This window comes from Fusarium flagelliforme (assembly GCF_020744385.1).
Source record: "Fusarium flagelliforme strain FIESC 12 MPI-CAGE-AA-0113 chromosome Unknown B0J16scaffold_2, whole genome shotgun sequence".
In the NCBI taxonomy this organism is placed as follows: domain Eukaryota; kingdom Fungi; phylum Ascomycota; class Sordariomycetes; order Hypocreales; family Nectriaceae; genus Fusarium; species Fusarium flagelliforme.
Window position 1 is genome coordinate 4,955,846 of NW_025763504.1, and position 16,186 is coordinate 4,972,031.

Sequence of the window (16,186 nt, forward strand, 5' to 3'; positions counted from 1 at the left end):
CTCTGAGAGTCCATTGTGTCAAGCCATCCACTAAGCCTGCTCCCGTGCCTGAACATCACCCGCTGCATATGTTTGGAACTCGTAGATCCTGGTCTTCTCTCAGCCTGTCCTGTCCGTTTATGCGATTCATGCTAATCAGTGTCCCTCTACTCATCCATAGAAATCATCTACCCCATGTTCTCCAGTCTCATATCCACACCCCTTTGGGGAACTGCCCCGACGACTTTAATATGCCGGGTCTCCTGGTCCTCGCATCTCGTTTTCGTAGAAGGAGTGGAGTCTTTCTTGTCTCGGGTCGCTTGGGTATTATAGACAAGAGAGCGTATATATAGAACATTCCATATGCCAGTGGCATAGATCTCTCTTTCTTGTTCTCCACCACACGTCCAGCCATTCTTTGTGCTTTTTCTCTCTTTTTTTACTCACATTCCTTTCTGAGCCCTTGCTTCGAGATTCGATTATCTCAAGCTTCTTTCGTTCCTTTTTGAGCTGTACATATACAGTCTTCTTCGCCTTCTCCGGTTTCATTCCTTTAGCCCTGGAGGCATAACATTCCTTTATCTACTTCCCGGCTGTGACATTCGTTCTAATTCTTCCAAGACTTCAAATTCGTCCTAGAAGTCTCAGTATCTAAGACAACTTCCTGTCTTCGTTTCGATTGCACGTTTCACTTCGACTTACACGATGCTCAACTTTCTCCCCGTTCTCGCCGGCCTGGCCTCCATGGCCTCTGCCATGAGTGCCCCCAACCGCCCTGGACTGAAGCTCCTCTGGAAGGACGAGTTTACTGGTTGCCAGGGTTGCACTCCCAAGGACGACAACTGGAACACGGCTCTCAACATCAACTCCAATAACGAGATCCAGGTTTACAGCACTTCTAACAAGAACATCCAGCTCTCGGGAGGAGACACCCTACAACTCGTTCCCTGGAAGGATGGCAAGGGCGAGTGGACCTCTGGACGTCTCGAATCTAAGAAGTCATGGCACGCAGACCCAAACAAGGCTCTTCGTGTCGAGGCCAGCATTCGAATGGGCACCTCAGCTCGTAAGCAGGGCATGTGGCCTGCCTTCTGGATGCTTGGTGATGCCCTCCGCCAAGGAACGGAATGGCCTCGATGTGGAGAGATTGACATCTTTGAGCGAGTCAACGGTGATATGACCGGCTTCGGTACTGTTCACTGTGGACATGAGGGCGGCGGTCCTTGCAACGAGCCTGAGGGCCTTGGCCAGCGAGTTCCCATCCCCGATAACGACTTCCATGCCTGGTCTGTGGTTATCGACCGACGTGCTGGTAGCTGGAAGGAGGAGAAGATCACTTGGCTTCTGGACGGTACACCTTTCCACAGCATCACTGGCGCGACTCTCAACGACGAAGGGACATGGGGCACTCTCGCTCACTCCCCCATGTACGTTCTCCTCAATGTCGCCGTAGGCGGTAACTGGCCTGTAAGTATTACCCTTCTGCTTTGCATCTGGAAGACCGGAGCACTAATATGAAGCCTCAGGGTAACCCCAACAAGGCCACTGAAGCTGGCTACAAGAACATGATGGAGGTCGCCTACGTCGCCGTCTACGAGTCCACAAACTAGTTACTTAAGTAGCTGAAATCCTCTCTGCAACTTTCAAACTTCTGCTATATATACCTTCTTCTGCCAGCCCTGCCTGGCGTTCTTCAGTTCATCTCACCCTCACTCACGTGAGGGCAAAGCAACCCTCTAAGCGTCTTTGACACTGGTTCATCGCTTCGCTCGACGGTTCATTCTCTTTGGAAGCTGCTGTTTACAGTTAGCTTTGTCTTGTTCTCCCTTCTATGTCTATACCCATGGTTAGATGTTCGTACGGCAGATTCGTGTAAATAGATATCTGGATACAAAAACAAGACTCATGATGTTATGACTCGAAACTTAACTTTATCTCAAGATGGATGCGGGATGACTAAGTGTAAATTAGAGAGGTGTCGTCAACACATGATGCTATATGCAGCCATCCGTCCCCGTGTTCAATGACTTAGATGGTCCAAGCAAGTTGTAGCATATAATGGGATGACCGATTGCATTAGAGAATGTAACCTCCAGGCTGCAGAATACATCGATGTGTATTATCCAAGATCTGGTTGTGGTTGTCGTAGATTCACCGAGTAACAGTCGCCTCCTACTCTCACCTAATGGCTGTTTCGAGCCCCAAGACAGGGACAGGTTACACGCACGGAACGCTGCTCAAAGTCTAATTGCTAGGCAATATGCACTGAACCGGCTGTTAATGACACCTCAGCATCTAATAGGTTTGCAAAAACAAGGAAGTCTTCTAGTTGACAGCAGTAATTAAGTTAAGTAGGACAAAGATACGTTTTATTGTAACTCATTAAAGACAAAAACTATCACTTGATTGATGCGTTAATCTTTTGCCGGGTCTCGATACTCATCATATTTTGCAAACAACCACCAAAAAGAAGTAAGGAAAATGTAAAGTCCTGTCTTTGAACGCATAGGAAAAGGAAAAGTCGCAAGCGTGGTATGTGATTTTTCGCCATAAGCTTAGGGATACACCATATAAGTAATTCGAAACTTTACACAGATGGACGTCCGCTCCAGCCATCCTCCACCCCATCTTTAAATAACATCTCCCGGCTCACCGAGGATTTCCACCGTGCACCCGTGATAATAGTACCCGAAAGGAAGAGACAGCGAACTGTAAAAACAACAAAATGATAGGAGAAAAAGAGACGTGTGAGACCATGGGGGGTTCCAAAGGAAATACCAAGTCGTAGTGCGGGTGTGCGTGTCAAACCAGCTTCAGTCGAACACCACATCCAGCGTCGGTAACATAAACCAAAACAAATAGTGCTCTTTTCCCCTAATACCACCACATAGGAGGGAAATTGCCTCCTGGACCAGATCGCCGATTGACCATGATATAGTTTCCACTCAAAACGCCGTGACAAATGATGCCTGATTAAGTCTGCCCAAGCTCGTGTGCGTAAATGCCAACCAACTCAACTCTTCGCGTCGATACCACTAGTCAGCCCCGATTTCGTCACCCATAGGGAACGCTTCCGTGAAGTTAAAAGCCGAGTTGTCGCCATCTTGGTCGTGCAAGAACGAGTCGAAATCGAAGTCGTTGAGCACGTCACCCGAGTTGAGGGGGTTGGCCAACTCCATACCACCGCCATCAAACTGTAAATTGTATCAGTAATAAATTCGAAAAACAGAACAGAGTTGACACGTACCAATGGGCCAAAGCTGTTATCCATGCCCATCATCTGATTAGGGTCGTGCTGGGGAGCTGGTGGTGCTGGAGGAGGTGCGGTCGTTGCAGCAGGGGCGTTAGCTGGTCCAGATGTTTGCTGGCCGTTTTGACCGGCATTGGCCTGCCCATTCTTGTTGAAGTTGGCAGCGTTGGCATTCTGAATAGGTGTCGCAGGAGCGGGAGTATCCTGCGAATCGTTGTTGTCGTTAGAAGGAGTTGCGCCGGCGTTGTTGAGATTCTGGTTTGCCTTCTTGTTGGCAGCAGCGCGCTACTTTTGTCAGTTTTTGTTGCCCATAGTGATACATGGGATATATTTACCTTGTCCTTAGCAGCCTTGGACTCCTTCTTCTTGGGGGCGGCCTTATTGGTTTGACTGGGAGTTGGTGGTGCGGCAGCCGCCTGTTGAGGAGATGCCGTTGTCCGGCTGTTGGCTCCATTTGCGCCAGCAGGTGGTGCCTGGGGAGGAGGCATCGATCGTTGCTGGGGAGTGTTCTGAATCTGGGGACTTTGTTGCATCTGCTGAGGTACCATCTGTCCGTTAGGGCCTTGCTGCCACTGTTGGGGATTTCCCTGTGGTCCTTGTCCTGGTTGACCTTGCTGCTGCTGTTGTCGTGCGGCGGCCATCATCTGTGGTGTCATCTGCCCATTGAAAGGCTGGCCAGGGTGAGAGCTGGGTGGTCGCATGTTGCCGCCGTTCATAGGCGGTTGGCCGCCCATGTTGCCTTCCATCCCCTTGAAGAAATGAGGCGCCATGTTAGGATCCATGTTGTTGCCCATGAAGTTCATGGCCGGGTTGGGTGAGCCACGGGATTGACCACCCTCGGGAACCGGTGAAGGAATACCAGAGTTGTTCATCTGAGGTGTGCCACGCTTCATCTGCTCAGCAGGGTTGGGAGATGCACCTGGTCGCATAGCTTGAGGTGATGTATCCGGGAACTGACCGTTGGGTCCGGGGGGACCACCGGGCCCAGGCTGGCCTTCTCGGGGCATGCCGTTGCCGACTGTGTCCTGCTCTTGGCGGGCCATCATGAGTCGCTTCTTGTTCTGCTGCTCTAGAAGCATTAGCTGCATTTGATAGTCTTGGAGGGCATGGTTGCTTCCCCCTCCGTTTTGGGGACCGCCAGGTCCCGGCCGGATGCCTCCTGGGCCGCCCATTTCCCCTGGGTTGTAGAATGCGTTGAGAGCAGTTCCATCAGGACCCTGTGCCATCATTGGCGATCCCTGGCCTTGAGGAACAGCATTTGGCATCTGTTTGCCTCCCATCTGGGTACCATGGTGTTGCTGTAGGTTCTGCGAGTATGTTGCGATCGACTTTTGCTGGGCGGCGGGCGGAGCGTTGGCAAAATTTGCCAATTGCGCAGGGTGTAGCGTGTGGGGGTTGATGCCATTAGCAGTCAGCATTTGTTGCGCGGCGGCAGTGTTGGGTGCCATCTGTCCAGCAGGCATTTGGCGGCCATTAGCCATCATACCAGCAGGCTGGTTAGGGTTGAAGGGCGCGTCGATGCGCTGTCGCTTGGAGGGCGAGGGAGCGTTCTCCCCAGAAGCCGGCGATGAAGGTCTGTTTTGGCCATCCATGCCGGAAGGGTCTCGTTGCATCTGGTTTTGCTTGGCTTGTTGTAGCATCATTTGAGGGCTGCATGTCACGGTTAGGCGAAGGGCTTATCAAAAAAATGAGAAATAAGATGCTCACTTGTTTTGGTTGTTGGCCATGGCAGCACGGGCAAGGTTACCCTGCTTCATGTTCATGGCCATGCCGCCGTTTTGCATGGTTCGCATCATTTGATACTGCTGCTGGGTCATGTCTGGTCGCATTTGGCGCAGAAGTTCCTGCTGTTGATTCTGCTTTAGCCGGGATTGTTGCTACATTGCCACCAAGGGTCAGCATTGGTCACCAGCCAAAGTGGTTACCAAATGTAGGGGGCAAGAGCAGTCAGTCTGACACCATCTCCCATCGACTGGAAGCGGTCACAGAACGATCGTGCCCAAGGTGGCAGTACGGCATAGTTAAAAAATGAAAATAGACTTACTTGAGTGTGTTGGACGTATTGGTTAATGGTATTGTTTCCGCTCTTAGCTCGCTGCGCGTAGTAAATGTCCCAGAACAGTGAGAACCACTCGTAAAGGAAAGACGTGTCGGACGCAGGCATGGGAAGCTTCGGCGGCGGCAAGTCTTCGGGGAGTTTGGAGTCGATATCGTCCTTGGAATCGGTATCCATAGGGTCATCGCCAACGCCGTTGATGACATTGCCGTTCTCGTCGCGACGACGGTTCGCGCCATCCTTAAGGACATTGACCTGTTGATCGCTTTCGAGGAGGGATCGTGCGCATTGGTACATTCCCATGCGAATAAAATACTCGTAAATATATGTGTTGAGGATGCTGCGCTGATTATCATTTGCCTGGTGTTGACGGGACGCGGCGGCGGCAGCAGCAGCGGCAGCAGCTTGCTGGGGGTTGACAGCGCCGTTGTTCATCATAGGCATGGGGGCACCTCCAACAGGGCCACCCATGGGGTTCATGCTGGCCATGTTGACGTTTGGATTCATGGCCGTTGAAATGTTAATACTGTAGTAAGAGCAGAGAGAGGCCTAGAGGCTCTGCCGTAGCGGCAGCAAGTCGGGGGCTCGTGTAGCCACGGGGGCGTGCCACCAGGCGGAACTGCGCTGGATAGCCTCCCGACGTGGACGTGACAGGCAATAAATCCAAAAGGCGCGAGTGAAGGGATCACCAGCGACGGAGACGTGGACGCGGTCCAAGCTGCCAGGCGCGCGGTCGGACGGGGACGAGGCGAGAATCGCGAGAACCACGAGACTAGGAGAAACAGAGGCGAACCCCAAGTAGCGGGAATTGGAAGATCGTGTCAAGCGTCGGTAGTGGGCGGGAACGTGTGTCGCAGGTAATTAAGAAAAACAAAGCAAAGACGCAACGATTATGCGATACTTTGCGATGCGATAGTCGACCAGATGTCGATGTCGCGGTGATGAGTTAGAGATAGAAAGTATGGTGGATGAATATGGTGTGGTTGGTGTAGGTTGGATTTGGCGGAGTGTCGAGGTAACTGGGAGTGGAAAGTGGGCGCTGGGCTTGTGCTCTCGAGGTGAATGGCCTCCTCAGTTGCTCAGTGCTCGATTCTCAGCGTAAAAAAAAAGGAAGACAGCACACAGACGGAGACTGCCCGGGGTTGGCCAGGGGTGGGAGGGTACTCGAGGACTGGCGGGGGACCAGGGCAAATAATAAGTACCCTAGGAAATTCAACGGAACGCGCCTTAAGGTAAAACGGGTACCTCCCAATTATATGTAAGGAACCCGTTAATAAAGGTACCGACAGCAAACGGAAGGGATTCAGATGCCAAACGGACGGGAACAGTGGAGGACGGGAACCACAGTATGATACCGTTCGTGGAGTTGAAAGTAGGCCCAACGTCAGACTCTGATGAGTCTGCCTGGGTTGCGCTTGTCGTTTATCAAACGCGACAGCTGCTCTGACTCGAAGTTTCCAGAATCAAGCGGCACTAGGCCGAGCAAAGGGGAGTGATATGCTTTGTTTGACAGAAGAGAAAGAGGTGTGAGAATGAAAAGGAGCAAGACAGAAGTTGTGGGTGAAAAACGTGGTCGGTCGGTCCTTGGTTTGGGCGGTGGGTGTTGAGTCCAGTTCCATAATGAGTGGGAGGACGGGAAACTTTTCTTGTTCTTGTAGCCCTTCTATCCTTTTCCGACCCTATAAGATGCTCTCAATTGAATCTGTGAATAATCATCACCTGTTACTGAATGTGCCCCTTCAAAAGCGTTTCCTGCTTAATGCTCGCCAACTAGATCTTATACATTTCTGCTTCTTGAATATTTGCAGTGATGCATCTCGATGGATGTTTAGATGCATGCAATTTAGGTACAACTACGCCAAACCTTAGGTCGATCCAAAATGGTAAAAGACCAAAGTACAACGCTGGATTTCAATGGCCGCCAGGCGTCTGCCAAAGCTTAGGTTGCTCTGGGACCTGGGGAGAGATCCACCAAGATGCGATGCCTTGCCTCCTTGCAGCTAAGAGAAGTCGGGGCGGTCGATCATGGGTATAGAATTATAGATATAACTCGACCTGGTATGGATACAGAGCAGGCAGATCTTCATGTTCAGCACGAGGCAATATGACAGCTCGTCGAAGCCAGGCCCATCCATTGTTCTATCAGTTGGTTCAGAGACATTTCGACTTGGCCAGAACTACCGAGACTGGTTTGATACACATGGAACATGCACGGCAACAAGCCGCTTCTAACCAGGATTGGGAGGCTGGATTTACCACAGGGCTACCCGGGCCGCCAAACTGAGATGCGATGCCCTGTGAGGCTCAGTAAGCCCAGCGCATCTCAGCACCTCCAGCGGCTTGGGCCGTAGTTGTAGTGGATGCTCTTCAGGGGCTTTCCTTCAAGGTTCGAGAGTTAGCGGACCCGAATGATCGAGGTCGGGTCGCGTCACCCCACAGGAAAACGACTGGACCCTGATCTAATGGCGCGCGCCCTGCGGTCCTGGTCTGGGTATAGAAAGGTTTCTGGACGACTGGCGCGCCCATCCTTGGCGCGTTACACTAGGGTACGTAAAATTCAGCCCAAGGTGCGTAATTTTCAGACCAAGGCTTGAAAATGGTCAGTTTTGAGACCTGAGGCATGATATGGAGACAAAAAAGGGAGCCAAGCTCAGGCAAAGCTTGCCTCAGGCATGAGCGTCTCCGTCATTGGCCTAAGCTTGTACCTCCGCTAAAAGATCCCGCCTTACTCCATCTATGACTGTCAATCGATCGTGTTCCATTTCGTGGGGATTGACGTTAGCTTTTATCAATCCCAACTCGTCCCTGACTATCAGCATGGGGCCTTGATAGGAGATATAAACTACACTTGATCGCACTTGATTGTACTATAAATTTCTGTTTCAAAGTTCAAGAAAAGAGCAATCCTCCATTCGATCTATCATGTTAATCGCCGATGTCTGGCGTGATCTTTATTAATCGTGCGTTTCTAGCCTAGCACGTGGCTGACAGCTGTCCTCGTCTCCATGGGTATTTACACGTACCATGCATGATCTCTAGCCAACTGTCGCAAGATTGATAAATGCCTTCTGAGTTTGCATTGCATACCAAACGTCCTGGTTGATATGTCGTCATGCATGCTGTCGGTAATCTTTTTTGTTTTTGGAGATATGCTGTCCCTCAATATCTAGGTTACCGTATGGCCATCCGTAGCTTTTTTGGCGAAGCGCCAAATCGTCGTCACATTCGTAACTAGGTATTCCTCTGAATCTCTCAGTCATCCTCAGGTGGCAGTTCGTCGTCGATATATCGGATTAGCGAAACCCTCATCTCTGTGGTATCATTGCCTCGCAAGACATCGCTAACAAAGTGAGCCTCAACTTGCATCTGCACCATTTCAAGTGCACCTCGTAGCACTCCACATAGGATGTTCGAGTACCAGAGTTGGTCTTGCGCTCGCCCATCGTCAGGGAGCTCAACAAAGTCGGCCAGGGGGTTCTCTTCGAATACCAGCGAGAATTGGTCGTTCTCGCTTGTCCAGTTCACAACCTGGGGAGTGATGTTGAGAAAGATCTTAAATCCAACCTGTCGTCTTGTCAGCCAATATCATAGATCATATGATGATTGTTCATACTCGAGAAATCATCTCGGCCGTCTCGCGGAAGTTGGCGCATCGCTTCATGGTGTTGGATTTAGCGAGATAGTCTTCGATCAACCGTAGACCAATGTTGTATCCCATCTTATCAAGCTGTTTGTTGACCTCCGCATAATCACTTTCGTAGTCTTTGCAGAGTTGTGCGACAATAGTTCCGTAGGTTAAAGTGACCAGCTCTGCGTTGACCTTGTCGATTCGGGTTCTGTCGTTCTGGTTAGAGGAACATTCGATCTCGGGACCATGTAGGTATTTCGTACTTCCAAATCCTGAATTCGAGTTAGCAGTTGCAATAATATTCTGTTTGCGACCAAGATGGCTGCGTGGTGAACTTACTCCTCGCCCAAGCGAGTCGCTTTGTTAGAAGCCATCGTTACGGCTGTGAGAGGGGAATGGACGTGAGACAAGCGACAAACGTGGATGTGACGAGCAAGCTTTGCAACTAAGTGGGTAGGTTTGATAAGTTAAGTCTATATCAGATAAAACAGCACAAAGTTATAATGCACCTCTAGAGCTGTACAACGTCCTGTAGCTAGCCGCAACCAGGGAGGTGAAGCAATGGCGCCAACACCGCCCTGGGAAGTCGGTGGACGGAGCGTTGGAATGCCGACGCCAGGAACAATTCCGGCCCGACTACCAATTATTCGGGAGCTTGATTTGCATGAAGTCCACCACCATCGTTAAAAGTGAAGCAGCAGCAAGCTCCAAGCTCATTTTATAGCTCTGCGAATTGACAAAAAGCGGGCGCATTCACAAAAGCAGAGTCGCATCAGGTCAACCTTTTCTTTAGTCCTCTCCAAAATTAACAATGTCTGCCGAAAAGCGTCCCGCTGACGATGATCCTGGCTCTTCCCAATCGCTCGTGAAGCGACAGAATGTCAACTCTTCCACAGGCGCCGTCGCGCGTTTGAACGCGTCAAGCAATGCCTTGGTGCAATCGGTAAGTTCAGACGTCGTTTGGGGCTTGGAGATAACTTTACTAACCTGTGAAGGCACCACGAACAAGTGGGCTGCAAGCTCCTGTTATGGAACTGTCAGGACACTCAGGCGAGATCTTTGCAGCAAAGTTTGATCCTACAGGCAACTTGATTGCGTCTGGTGGCATGGATAGATCAATAAGTAAGTAGTGAATGGCTGATTGTGCGCGAAATGGAACTGACATGAATAGTGCTCTGGAGAACCTACGGCGATTGCGAAAACTATGGCATATTGAACGGACATCGGGGTGCTATCTTGGACCTGCAATGGTCCCGCGACTCGGAAATTTTATACAGTGCATCGGCGGATATGCACCTCGCGAGTTGGGATTTGACGTCAGGCACGCGAATTCGTAGATATGTTGGACACGAGGAAGTCATCAACACTTTGGGAATCAGCAGACGAGGAGAAGAGTTGCTGGTCAGTGGTAGCGACGACTCAACTATCGGAATCTGGGATCCTCGATCAAAGAACGCCGTCGACTACATCCAGACCGAATTCCCCATTACCGCGATTGCTGTGTCAGAGGCTGGCAACGAGATATACGCAGGCGGTATCGACAACGACATCCGAGTGTGGGACTTGCGGAAGAAGTCGGTGATATACTCCATGCTGGGTCATTCCGACACCGTTACCTCGTTGAGAGTTTCGCCAGACTCTCAATCGCTTGTCTCATATGCTATGGACTCTACCGTACGAACATGGGATATCCGACCCTTCGCACCTACAGAAAGACACATCCGAACCTTTGATGGCGCGACTATGGGAATCGAGAAGAACCTTCTGGGAGCAAGCTGGGATTCAGATGGCAAGAGAATTGCAGCAGCGTCAGGTGATGGCACAGTTATGGTATGGTCAAGCGAGACTGGCAAGCTCGCCTACAAGCTGCCAGGCCACAAGGGCACAGTCAACTGTGCTGAGTTCTCGCCAGGAAAGGAGCCTATTCGTAAGTCAAGTCGCTCACCATGTCAAGTCGGTAAACTAACGAGATACAGTACTTTCGGCTTCATCAGACCGCACCATGCTTCTCGGCGAGCTGAAATGAGCGGCGTCAGCAGTAACCCGATATTCTAATCTACCATAGCTCCCTGGCGATATCAATACGGGACATGCACGCGACCATTTATCAGGACCATTGGGAAATACTTTGCGCCTTCAGGGACTTGCCCAGGCCAATGTTTGATCCCACCAAGGCTGAAGGGTCATCATTACGATGAGACAGGGAGCCTTGTGCGACTTTGGCTATTATTGCCAGGGAGCGTAATATTTAACTTGAGGGAGTCGGTGACGGCGACGGCTAGAAAAGCGGATTGATGCATACAATTGCTGTATAGTTTTAACAATATTCACATTAACATTGGGAAGGGTGAAGGAGGCGTTCTGGCTTGCATCAAACATGAGACACGAGCTGGGGCACGCATAGAGTGTTTCGAAGCAATCCCTCACAACTGCAAATAGTCAATGAATAAAGCAGAGCTCTGTCATGCCCTTGAAGATCAAACACGATTAAGCTTCAGAGCCACATCGCCTGCCAATCATAATCAGAGGCCATTGGGTTCGGTGCAACCCCATTCTTCAGAACTGGTTCAATATTCGCGACTTTTTCGTCCACTTGATCGAATAGCCTGAAGAGGGAAGTTTCATGTGCTCCCTGCACCAAATTCGGTTGGCTGTGAGGCGCTCCAAGCAGAATGGAGATACGCTTCAACCCGAGACGGCCAAGCTTAGGAACAGTGACAGAGTCAGAAAGATAGCCGCATCAGGTTAGTTCTACACTGCAGTTGGTCTGGTTACCCCTGGATGGGTGCTCGGACTGAGTAAGTAATTTGTAGATCTCCACAGCCCACGTTTCTACCGCACAATAGCCAATCCATTCAGCTAGAACAACTGTCTGTGTTGCGTGATAATTTCTTAGCAGATGCGTCCGAGACCAATTGAACCGGTGTTTCTTCCGCAAACAGCGACATGTCGCTATGTAGCTGCAGGAGCATTTGCTCTGTGTGCGTTTCAATCCCTGTTGTTTACGTCCGTTCACCCATCAAAGTGTTGATAAGCTCAAAGCTTCGACAGCGAACACCCTTGAAGTCGAGGATCGTGAGATCCCTGACACAGTTTGTCCCTTCGGAGGACCCGTTCCCTACGGATACTGCAGGTTGCCTTGACCTAGACTAAGACCAGAATAGGTTGAGCCTAGGTTGTCATGACATGGGCCGTTTGTCAATCAAGGGGCCAAATAAAGGGATCCTTGTGTGAATAACAAACCTCCAGCCGGGGCATCTGCCCATTTGAGAGCCCACTAGCTAAATAATTAGATCATAGCGAAGCTGAGCTGGGGCTGCATTGGCTGCGATTTATCGACTTGTCTCCTCTTTTTTATTGGTTTTCTTGTCACTTGCTGTTCCTCGTCCGTCTTCGTCGTCCCTTGCTGTGTGCTTGCAGTCACAATCTCGCGTTCAAGACAGGCTTCTTGAACGTTTCTTTTTCCTCTTATTTTCCTTCTGCGTGTTTATTCCTCTCTACTATACTAATACGTAGTGCCCGAGATGGTACAACAAAACTCTTCTTCATGTTGAGCGTGTAATCGTATGTTCTTCTACTTTTGCTACCTAGTCAAAAATCCAAGATAGCGCCATCTTAGTCGCTCTACCTGAGTCGTACATAACGGTACCCATCGATCGTATATACTTCCCTCGGTCCCCGCTGAGAAAAGATGCCTCTGGCCCATCCCGACATGGAGAGGCTTCGTGCTGATCTTATACAACGATCACGCATGGAGCGAGGTGGAAGTTCGAATGAAGGCGTTGCCAATGCCAACGCCAATGTCGATATCGAAGCTGGACGGCGTCAGCCTAGTACCTCAGAGTCTCGCCCGATTGTTGCGCCTCTTTCACGGCTGTTGAGTCGCAGAGAACCTGCTTCCATGACTGGACAACCTCAGCTCGCCGAAATCGAGAGCGTCAAGTCCCAAGACTCTAATTCGAATCGACCGAATGCTGGTCGACGTTTCGCTATACCCAATTTCTTGCGAAGATGGGGCCCATCGCAACCTGATGATATTCGCAATACGACTGCCTCTCCAGCACCGTTATTACCTGTCGCCGAGCCTTTATCACCAACAAGACCAGAGCCCGTCGCAACTCCTTCAGAATCGCAACAAACTCGAGGTCAACGACGTCGACAAAACGCTTCCGTTGATCCCTTGGAGGCGCATCTTTCCGAAATTCTAGGTGCGCCTATTAGCAGGGAAAGTAGGAGGAGAGAACACCATGACAGAGATCGTGATCATCATCGATCACGCAGAAGCCGTGAACATCGACATCCCAAGTACTTTCTGGGATGTATACCGTGGGTTCGATCCAGACGTATGCGGGCGCAGATCCTGAGATGTATGACCTCGGGTCTGTTTCTGATCATACTCGTTACCGTTTGTAAGTCACGAGTCCGATTGCGATTCTCATGTCTGAATGTGACATTAACCAAGTGTAGATCTCTGCCTCTCAATGACTAACAAAGTCAACACGCGTGAGATGAACATCATGCTCATTCTCGTCATCCTCTTTGCAGCCGCTTTCTTCTTCCACGGACTGATAAGGCTCTGCCTACTAATAATAAAGGGCAACCGTGAGGCTGCTCTGCGGGCAAGTCGACCTCCTCGATACCGCGGCCCGCGATATGCAGTACCTCCAGTCCCTATTCCAGTAGTCCTCGCGCGGGATGAAGAGGCTATTGACGGAGACAGCGAAGTGACAAAAACGCTTCCTCCTGCTTATGGCCGCTGGCGCGAGACAGTGGTAAGTTTTGATTCCTTGAGTATCAAATTGTAGTTGTGATCTAACAGTTTGCAGCGTGTTGATCCAGATCGTCTGTTTTGGCAGCGCAACGAGAATGTGGATCTTTCTGAAATAAGACCCAGTACACGGTCTGGCGCTCGTCCACCTTCATATGTATCTGAAGATGGTATCTCGTATGTAGTTGAGGCACAACCTCGATCTACGGCACCGACCACCGAGGTTCCTCTTCCTACCCACCCATCAGAGTTAGGTAGAGTGACTCGGGTAACGACTGAATAGTGAAGTGATTGACACAAAGTGAAAGCATCTGAAGACCCCAGAGCCCAATAAAGGGCATTGTTGAATTGAGCATATACGAGTATCTACGGCATTGGAATACATATTAGCGAAGGTCACATAGTTTCTGCTGTTTTGAAACAGACGTTGAGGAGTTTTTGGGATATCTTACAAGCGTTCAGATACCAGATAGAAGAAAAGCAATATTACGGCCTTAACTCCAGCTGAAAACACTGACCCTTGATGGACCCAGAAGCGATGACACTTCGCCGGTGAAGTCGACTACAGCCGAAAGCAGCCTGCGTATCTCGATCTTCTCGGACAGAACAGGGTAAGGAATAATTAATATCTCATGGCGAGTTTCAGAAGGTCATCGCCAGGTGTGTGTTTGCCCCTGCCGATGACAACTGCTAAGAAGCTGTAAATGGTCCAAGAGGCTTCCGAGGATATAACAGCTGCAGGTTAGATACTATAGGTAGTCGAGGACAACGGTTTGGTTGCCCTCCTGCTGAAGCTGATTTAAATACAGTGTTTCTCATAGGTCGGCTACAGAAAGGTTGCTGATACCATCACGTGCGCTTATACTTTAAAGTCAAACGGTCGGAGAACATGCCGCTTGGCAGGAACGGTCAAATAAGAAACGCTCTTCCATTGATCGTTGCTAAAAGCTAGCTCCAGGCCTGCTCTTATTCTTCCCCAAACCAGTCAGGTTCAATGAAGGTTAAAAGGTGTGAAGAAGACTGGACAACTATCCGCGCTGATTGGGCAATTAGCTGGTAGCATCTTTCCTCTTTGTTCTCTAGTGTCGTCGCGCTTGAATACGCGTGATTGCAAGCGAACTTGAAAGAGCAGTAAGAAGGGTGAAGGGAGGAACTTGAGTAAGTAAACAGATAAACTGAGTCTAGGGTCAGTGAATCTGAATTGAAGTTATCCATATCATTCATACCTTAGGTAGGGTAAGTGGTATAGCTGCTTGTATCAACTGCAGAGAGAAGGTAGGTCATCATGACACAGTCAGCTATCTCATCAACCCAAGGCAATCAATGTGGGAAAGAGACCCGCGCAAGTTCCCCTCCCCCTCCTGCCCAGGTTGACCTCTTACTCTAGGCTTATTACTCCTAGCCTCTTAGCCTCCGTCACGCCGCTGAGTCGAGGAGTTGGGTCGCCCCTCCCCACAATCCACAATCCAAAAGTCCACAATCCCACCATTCCACTTCGTAGTTGGTGGTAAGTTAGTAGGTTCCCTTGGTTCCCTGGGCCAGGTCGGGTCGGGTCGTCGTCCAGTCGTAAGGTGAAAAAGGGCAGGTAGTGTGTCATTCGCTCCTTCTGTGTGTGCTCCCCTCATTGTGAAAAATTTTTAATTAAAAATTATTTCCATTCCCATCTTTTGAGAACAAAGACCAAACAACTCTGAATATATCTCTTGGTGTTGAAAGTGCCATTTTCGGTTTCTTCCAATACTCCCTTGTTCATTCATAATACACCTATTGGACCGTATTTTTTACTTCTGTATTCCTCTTACCCATCAAGCTCCCCCTCCGAGCCACAAAGGTACGTACGTTGATGCTTTTAGTTGCTTGCATTGCGTTTTGTGCTTTGCTTTGCGCTGTGCTGTGCGCTGCGGTTTGTTGCTGCCCCTCCTTTGCGCGACCGACAACAAAGCCTGGAATTATATGGTCTCGGCTACTACGACATCGACCACTTCGACCCTCGCACTCGAATAATTCGAAAATGGCATTAATATCAATTTGTTGTTTCCCTTCAAATTTCAGCTGCTGCTATCATTCTCGCCGACCCAAGAAATCCCGCATTTGACCCCTCCGTCACCCGTCAAGACGCTTTCAACTACTTTCCGCATCTGGCTTCCGTGTACGACCCGACATCCCGGCGCAACCTCCGGTCTACAATGGTCCATCCGAACGGGAATGCTGGATATCGCGATTTTTGCAATGGCCTTGATCTTGGTGTTGCCCCTCGGCAAAAGTTCAAGTGCGGGGTTTTGCGATCCGGAAATATCATATCCGGATATGACGATTGTCAATAAAGCAAATGACATACACACGACTTGGTCGTTGCCGGCACCCGACAGACAATGCGATTCGACATGGATAACGTTCCTATATTATTAGCGACACTACCTGTAAAGCTCGAGATAGTTTTCCTGTCGTTAATCATGGAAAACCATCCTGTCTGCCTGACTCGAAAGATGCATGCATGGTCAGCCG

The 16,186-nt window shown here is 50.0% G+C and overlaps 5 protein-coding genes across 5 annotated transcripts; 3 read left to right on the forward strand and 2 right to left on the reverse strand.

Moving 5' to 3' along the window:
• The first annotated feature begins 389 nt into the window (after positions 1 to 389).
• Positions 390 to 1,867, forward strand: B0J16DRAFT_335048 (concanavalin A-like lectin/glucanase domain-containing protein). The gene is made up of 2 exons (XM_046127028.1): positions 390 to 1,446; positions 1,506 to 1,867. Exons 1-2 carry the CDS (start codon positions 685 to 687, stop codon positions 1,587 to 1,589), a joined length of 846 nt encoding a protein of 281 aa, XP_045987261.1. The 5' UTR covers positions 390 to 684; the 3' UTR covers positions 1,590 to 1,867.
• A 1,147-nt stretch (positions 1,868 to 3,014) lies between these two features.
• Positions 3,015 to 5,765, reverse strand: B0J16DRAFT_354236 (uncharacterized protein; the record flags this gene model as incomplete). The annotated part of the gene is made up of 5 exons (XM_046129357.1): positions 3,015 to 3,173; positions 3,227 to 3,514; positions 3,565 to 4,879; positions 4,937 to 5,106; positions 5,274 to 5,765. The coding sequence occupies 5 exons, from the start codon at positions 5,763 to 5,765 to the stop codon at positions 3,015 to 3,017; spliced, it is 2,424 nt and encodes an 807-aa protein (XP_045987262.1).
• A 2,457-nt stretch (positions 5,766 to 8,222) lies between these two features.
• B0J16DRAFT_76358 (NO signaling/Golgi transport ligand-binding domain-containing protein) lies at positions 8,223 to 9,492 on the reverse strand. Its single transcript, XM_046134451.1, has 4 exons — positions 9,253 to 9,492; positions 9,177 to 9,185; positions 8,899 to 9,121; positions 8,223 to 8,849 (listed from the first exon to the last, which is right to left on the reverse strand). Exons 1-4 carry the CDS (start codon positions 9,285 to 9,287, stop codon positions 8,538 to 8,540), a joined length of 579 nt encoding a protein of 192 aa, XP_045987263.1. The 5' UTR covers positions 9,288 to 9,492; the 3' UTR covers positions 8,223 to 8,537.
• Position 9,493: 1 nt separating this feature from the next.
• On the forward strand, positions 9,494 to 11,147 carry B0J16DRAFT_76362 (WD40-repeat-containing domain protein). Its single transcript, XM_046134452.1, has 4 exons — positions 9,494 to 9,856; positions 9,909 to 10,035; positions 10,085 to 10,840; positions 10,890 to 11,147. Exons 1-4 carry the CDS (start codon positions 9,725 to 9,727, stop codon positions 10,937 to 10,939), a joined length of 1,065 nt encoding a protein of 354 aa, XP_045987264.1. The 5' UTR covers positions 9,494 to 9,724; the 3' UTR covers positions 10,940 to 11,147.
• A 1,024-nt stretch (positions 11,148 to 12,171) lies between these two features.
• On the forward strand, positions 12,172 to 14,127 carry B0J16DRAFT_335057 (uncharacterized protein). The gene is made up of 3 exons (XM_046127029.1): positions 12,172 to 13,322; positions 13,381 to 13,685; positions 13,740 to 14,127. The coding sequence occupies exons 1-3, from the start codon at positions 12,605 to 12,607 to the stop codon at positions 13,962 to 13,964; spliced, it is 1,248 nt and encodes a 415-aa protein (XP_045987265.1). The 5' UTR covers positions 12,172 to 12,604; the 3' UTR covers positions 13,965 to 14,127.
• Positions 14,128 to 16,186: the final 2,059 nt, after the last annotated feature.

Bases quoted from the DNA above. Each gene is read 5' to 3' on its own strand.
- B0J16DRAFT_335048 (XM_046127028.1), top strand. From the start codon at position 685: ATGCTCAACTTTCTCCCCGTTCTCGCCGGCCTGGCCTCCATGGCCTCT. The intron at 1,447-1,505 runs GTAAGTATTACC...ATGAAGCCTCAG, and splicing joins CCGTAGGCGGTAACTGGCCT to GGTAACCCCAACAAGGCCAC.
- B0J16DRAFT_76358 (XM_046134451.1), bottom strand. From the start codon at position 9,287: ATGGCTTCTAACAAAGCGACTCGCTTGGGCGAGGA. The intron at 8,850-8,898 runs GTATGAACAATC...ACAAGACGACAG, and splicing joins CGGCCGAGATGATTTCTCGA to GTTGGATTTAAGATCTTTCT.
- B0J16DRAFT_335057 (XM_046127029.1), top strand. From the start codon at position 12,605: ATGCCTCTGGCCCATCCCGACATGGAGAGGCTTCGTGCTGATCTTATA. The intron at 13,323-13,380 runs GTAAGTCACGAG...AACCAAGTGTAG, and splicing joins GATCATACTCGTTACCGTTT to ATCTCTGCCTCTCAATGACT. The intron at 13,686-13,739 runs GTAAGTTTTGAT...AACAGTTTGCAG, and splicing joins GCCGCTGGCGCGAGACAGTG to CGTGTTGATCCAGATCGTCT.
- B0J16DRAFT_76362 (XM_046134452.1), top strand. From the start codon at position 9,725: ATGTCTGCCGAAAAGCGTCCCGCTGACGATGATCCTGGCTCTTCCCAA. The intron at 9,857-9,908 runs GTAAGTTCAGAC...TAACCTGTGAAG, and splicing joins GCAATGCCTTGGTGCAATCG to GCACCACGAACAAGTGGGCT. The intron at 10,036-10,084 runs GTAAGTAGTGAA...TGACATGAATAG, and splicing joins TGGCATGGATAGATCAATAA to TGCTCTGGAGAACCTACGGC.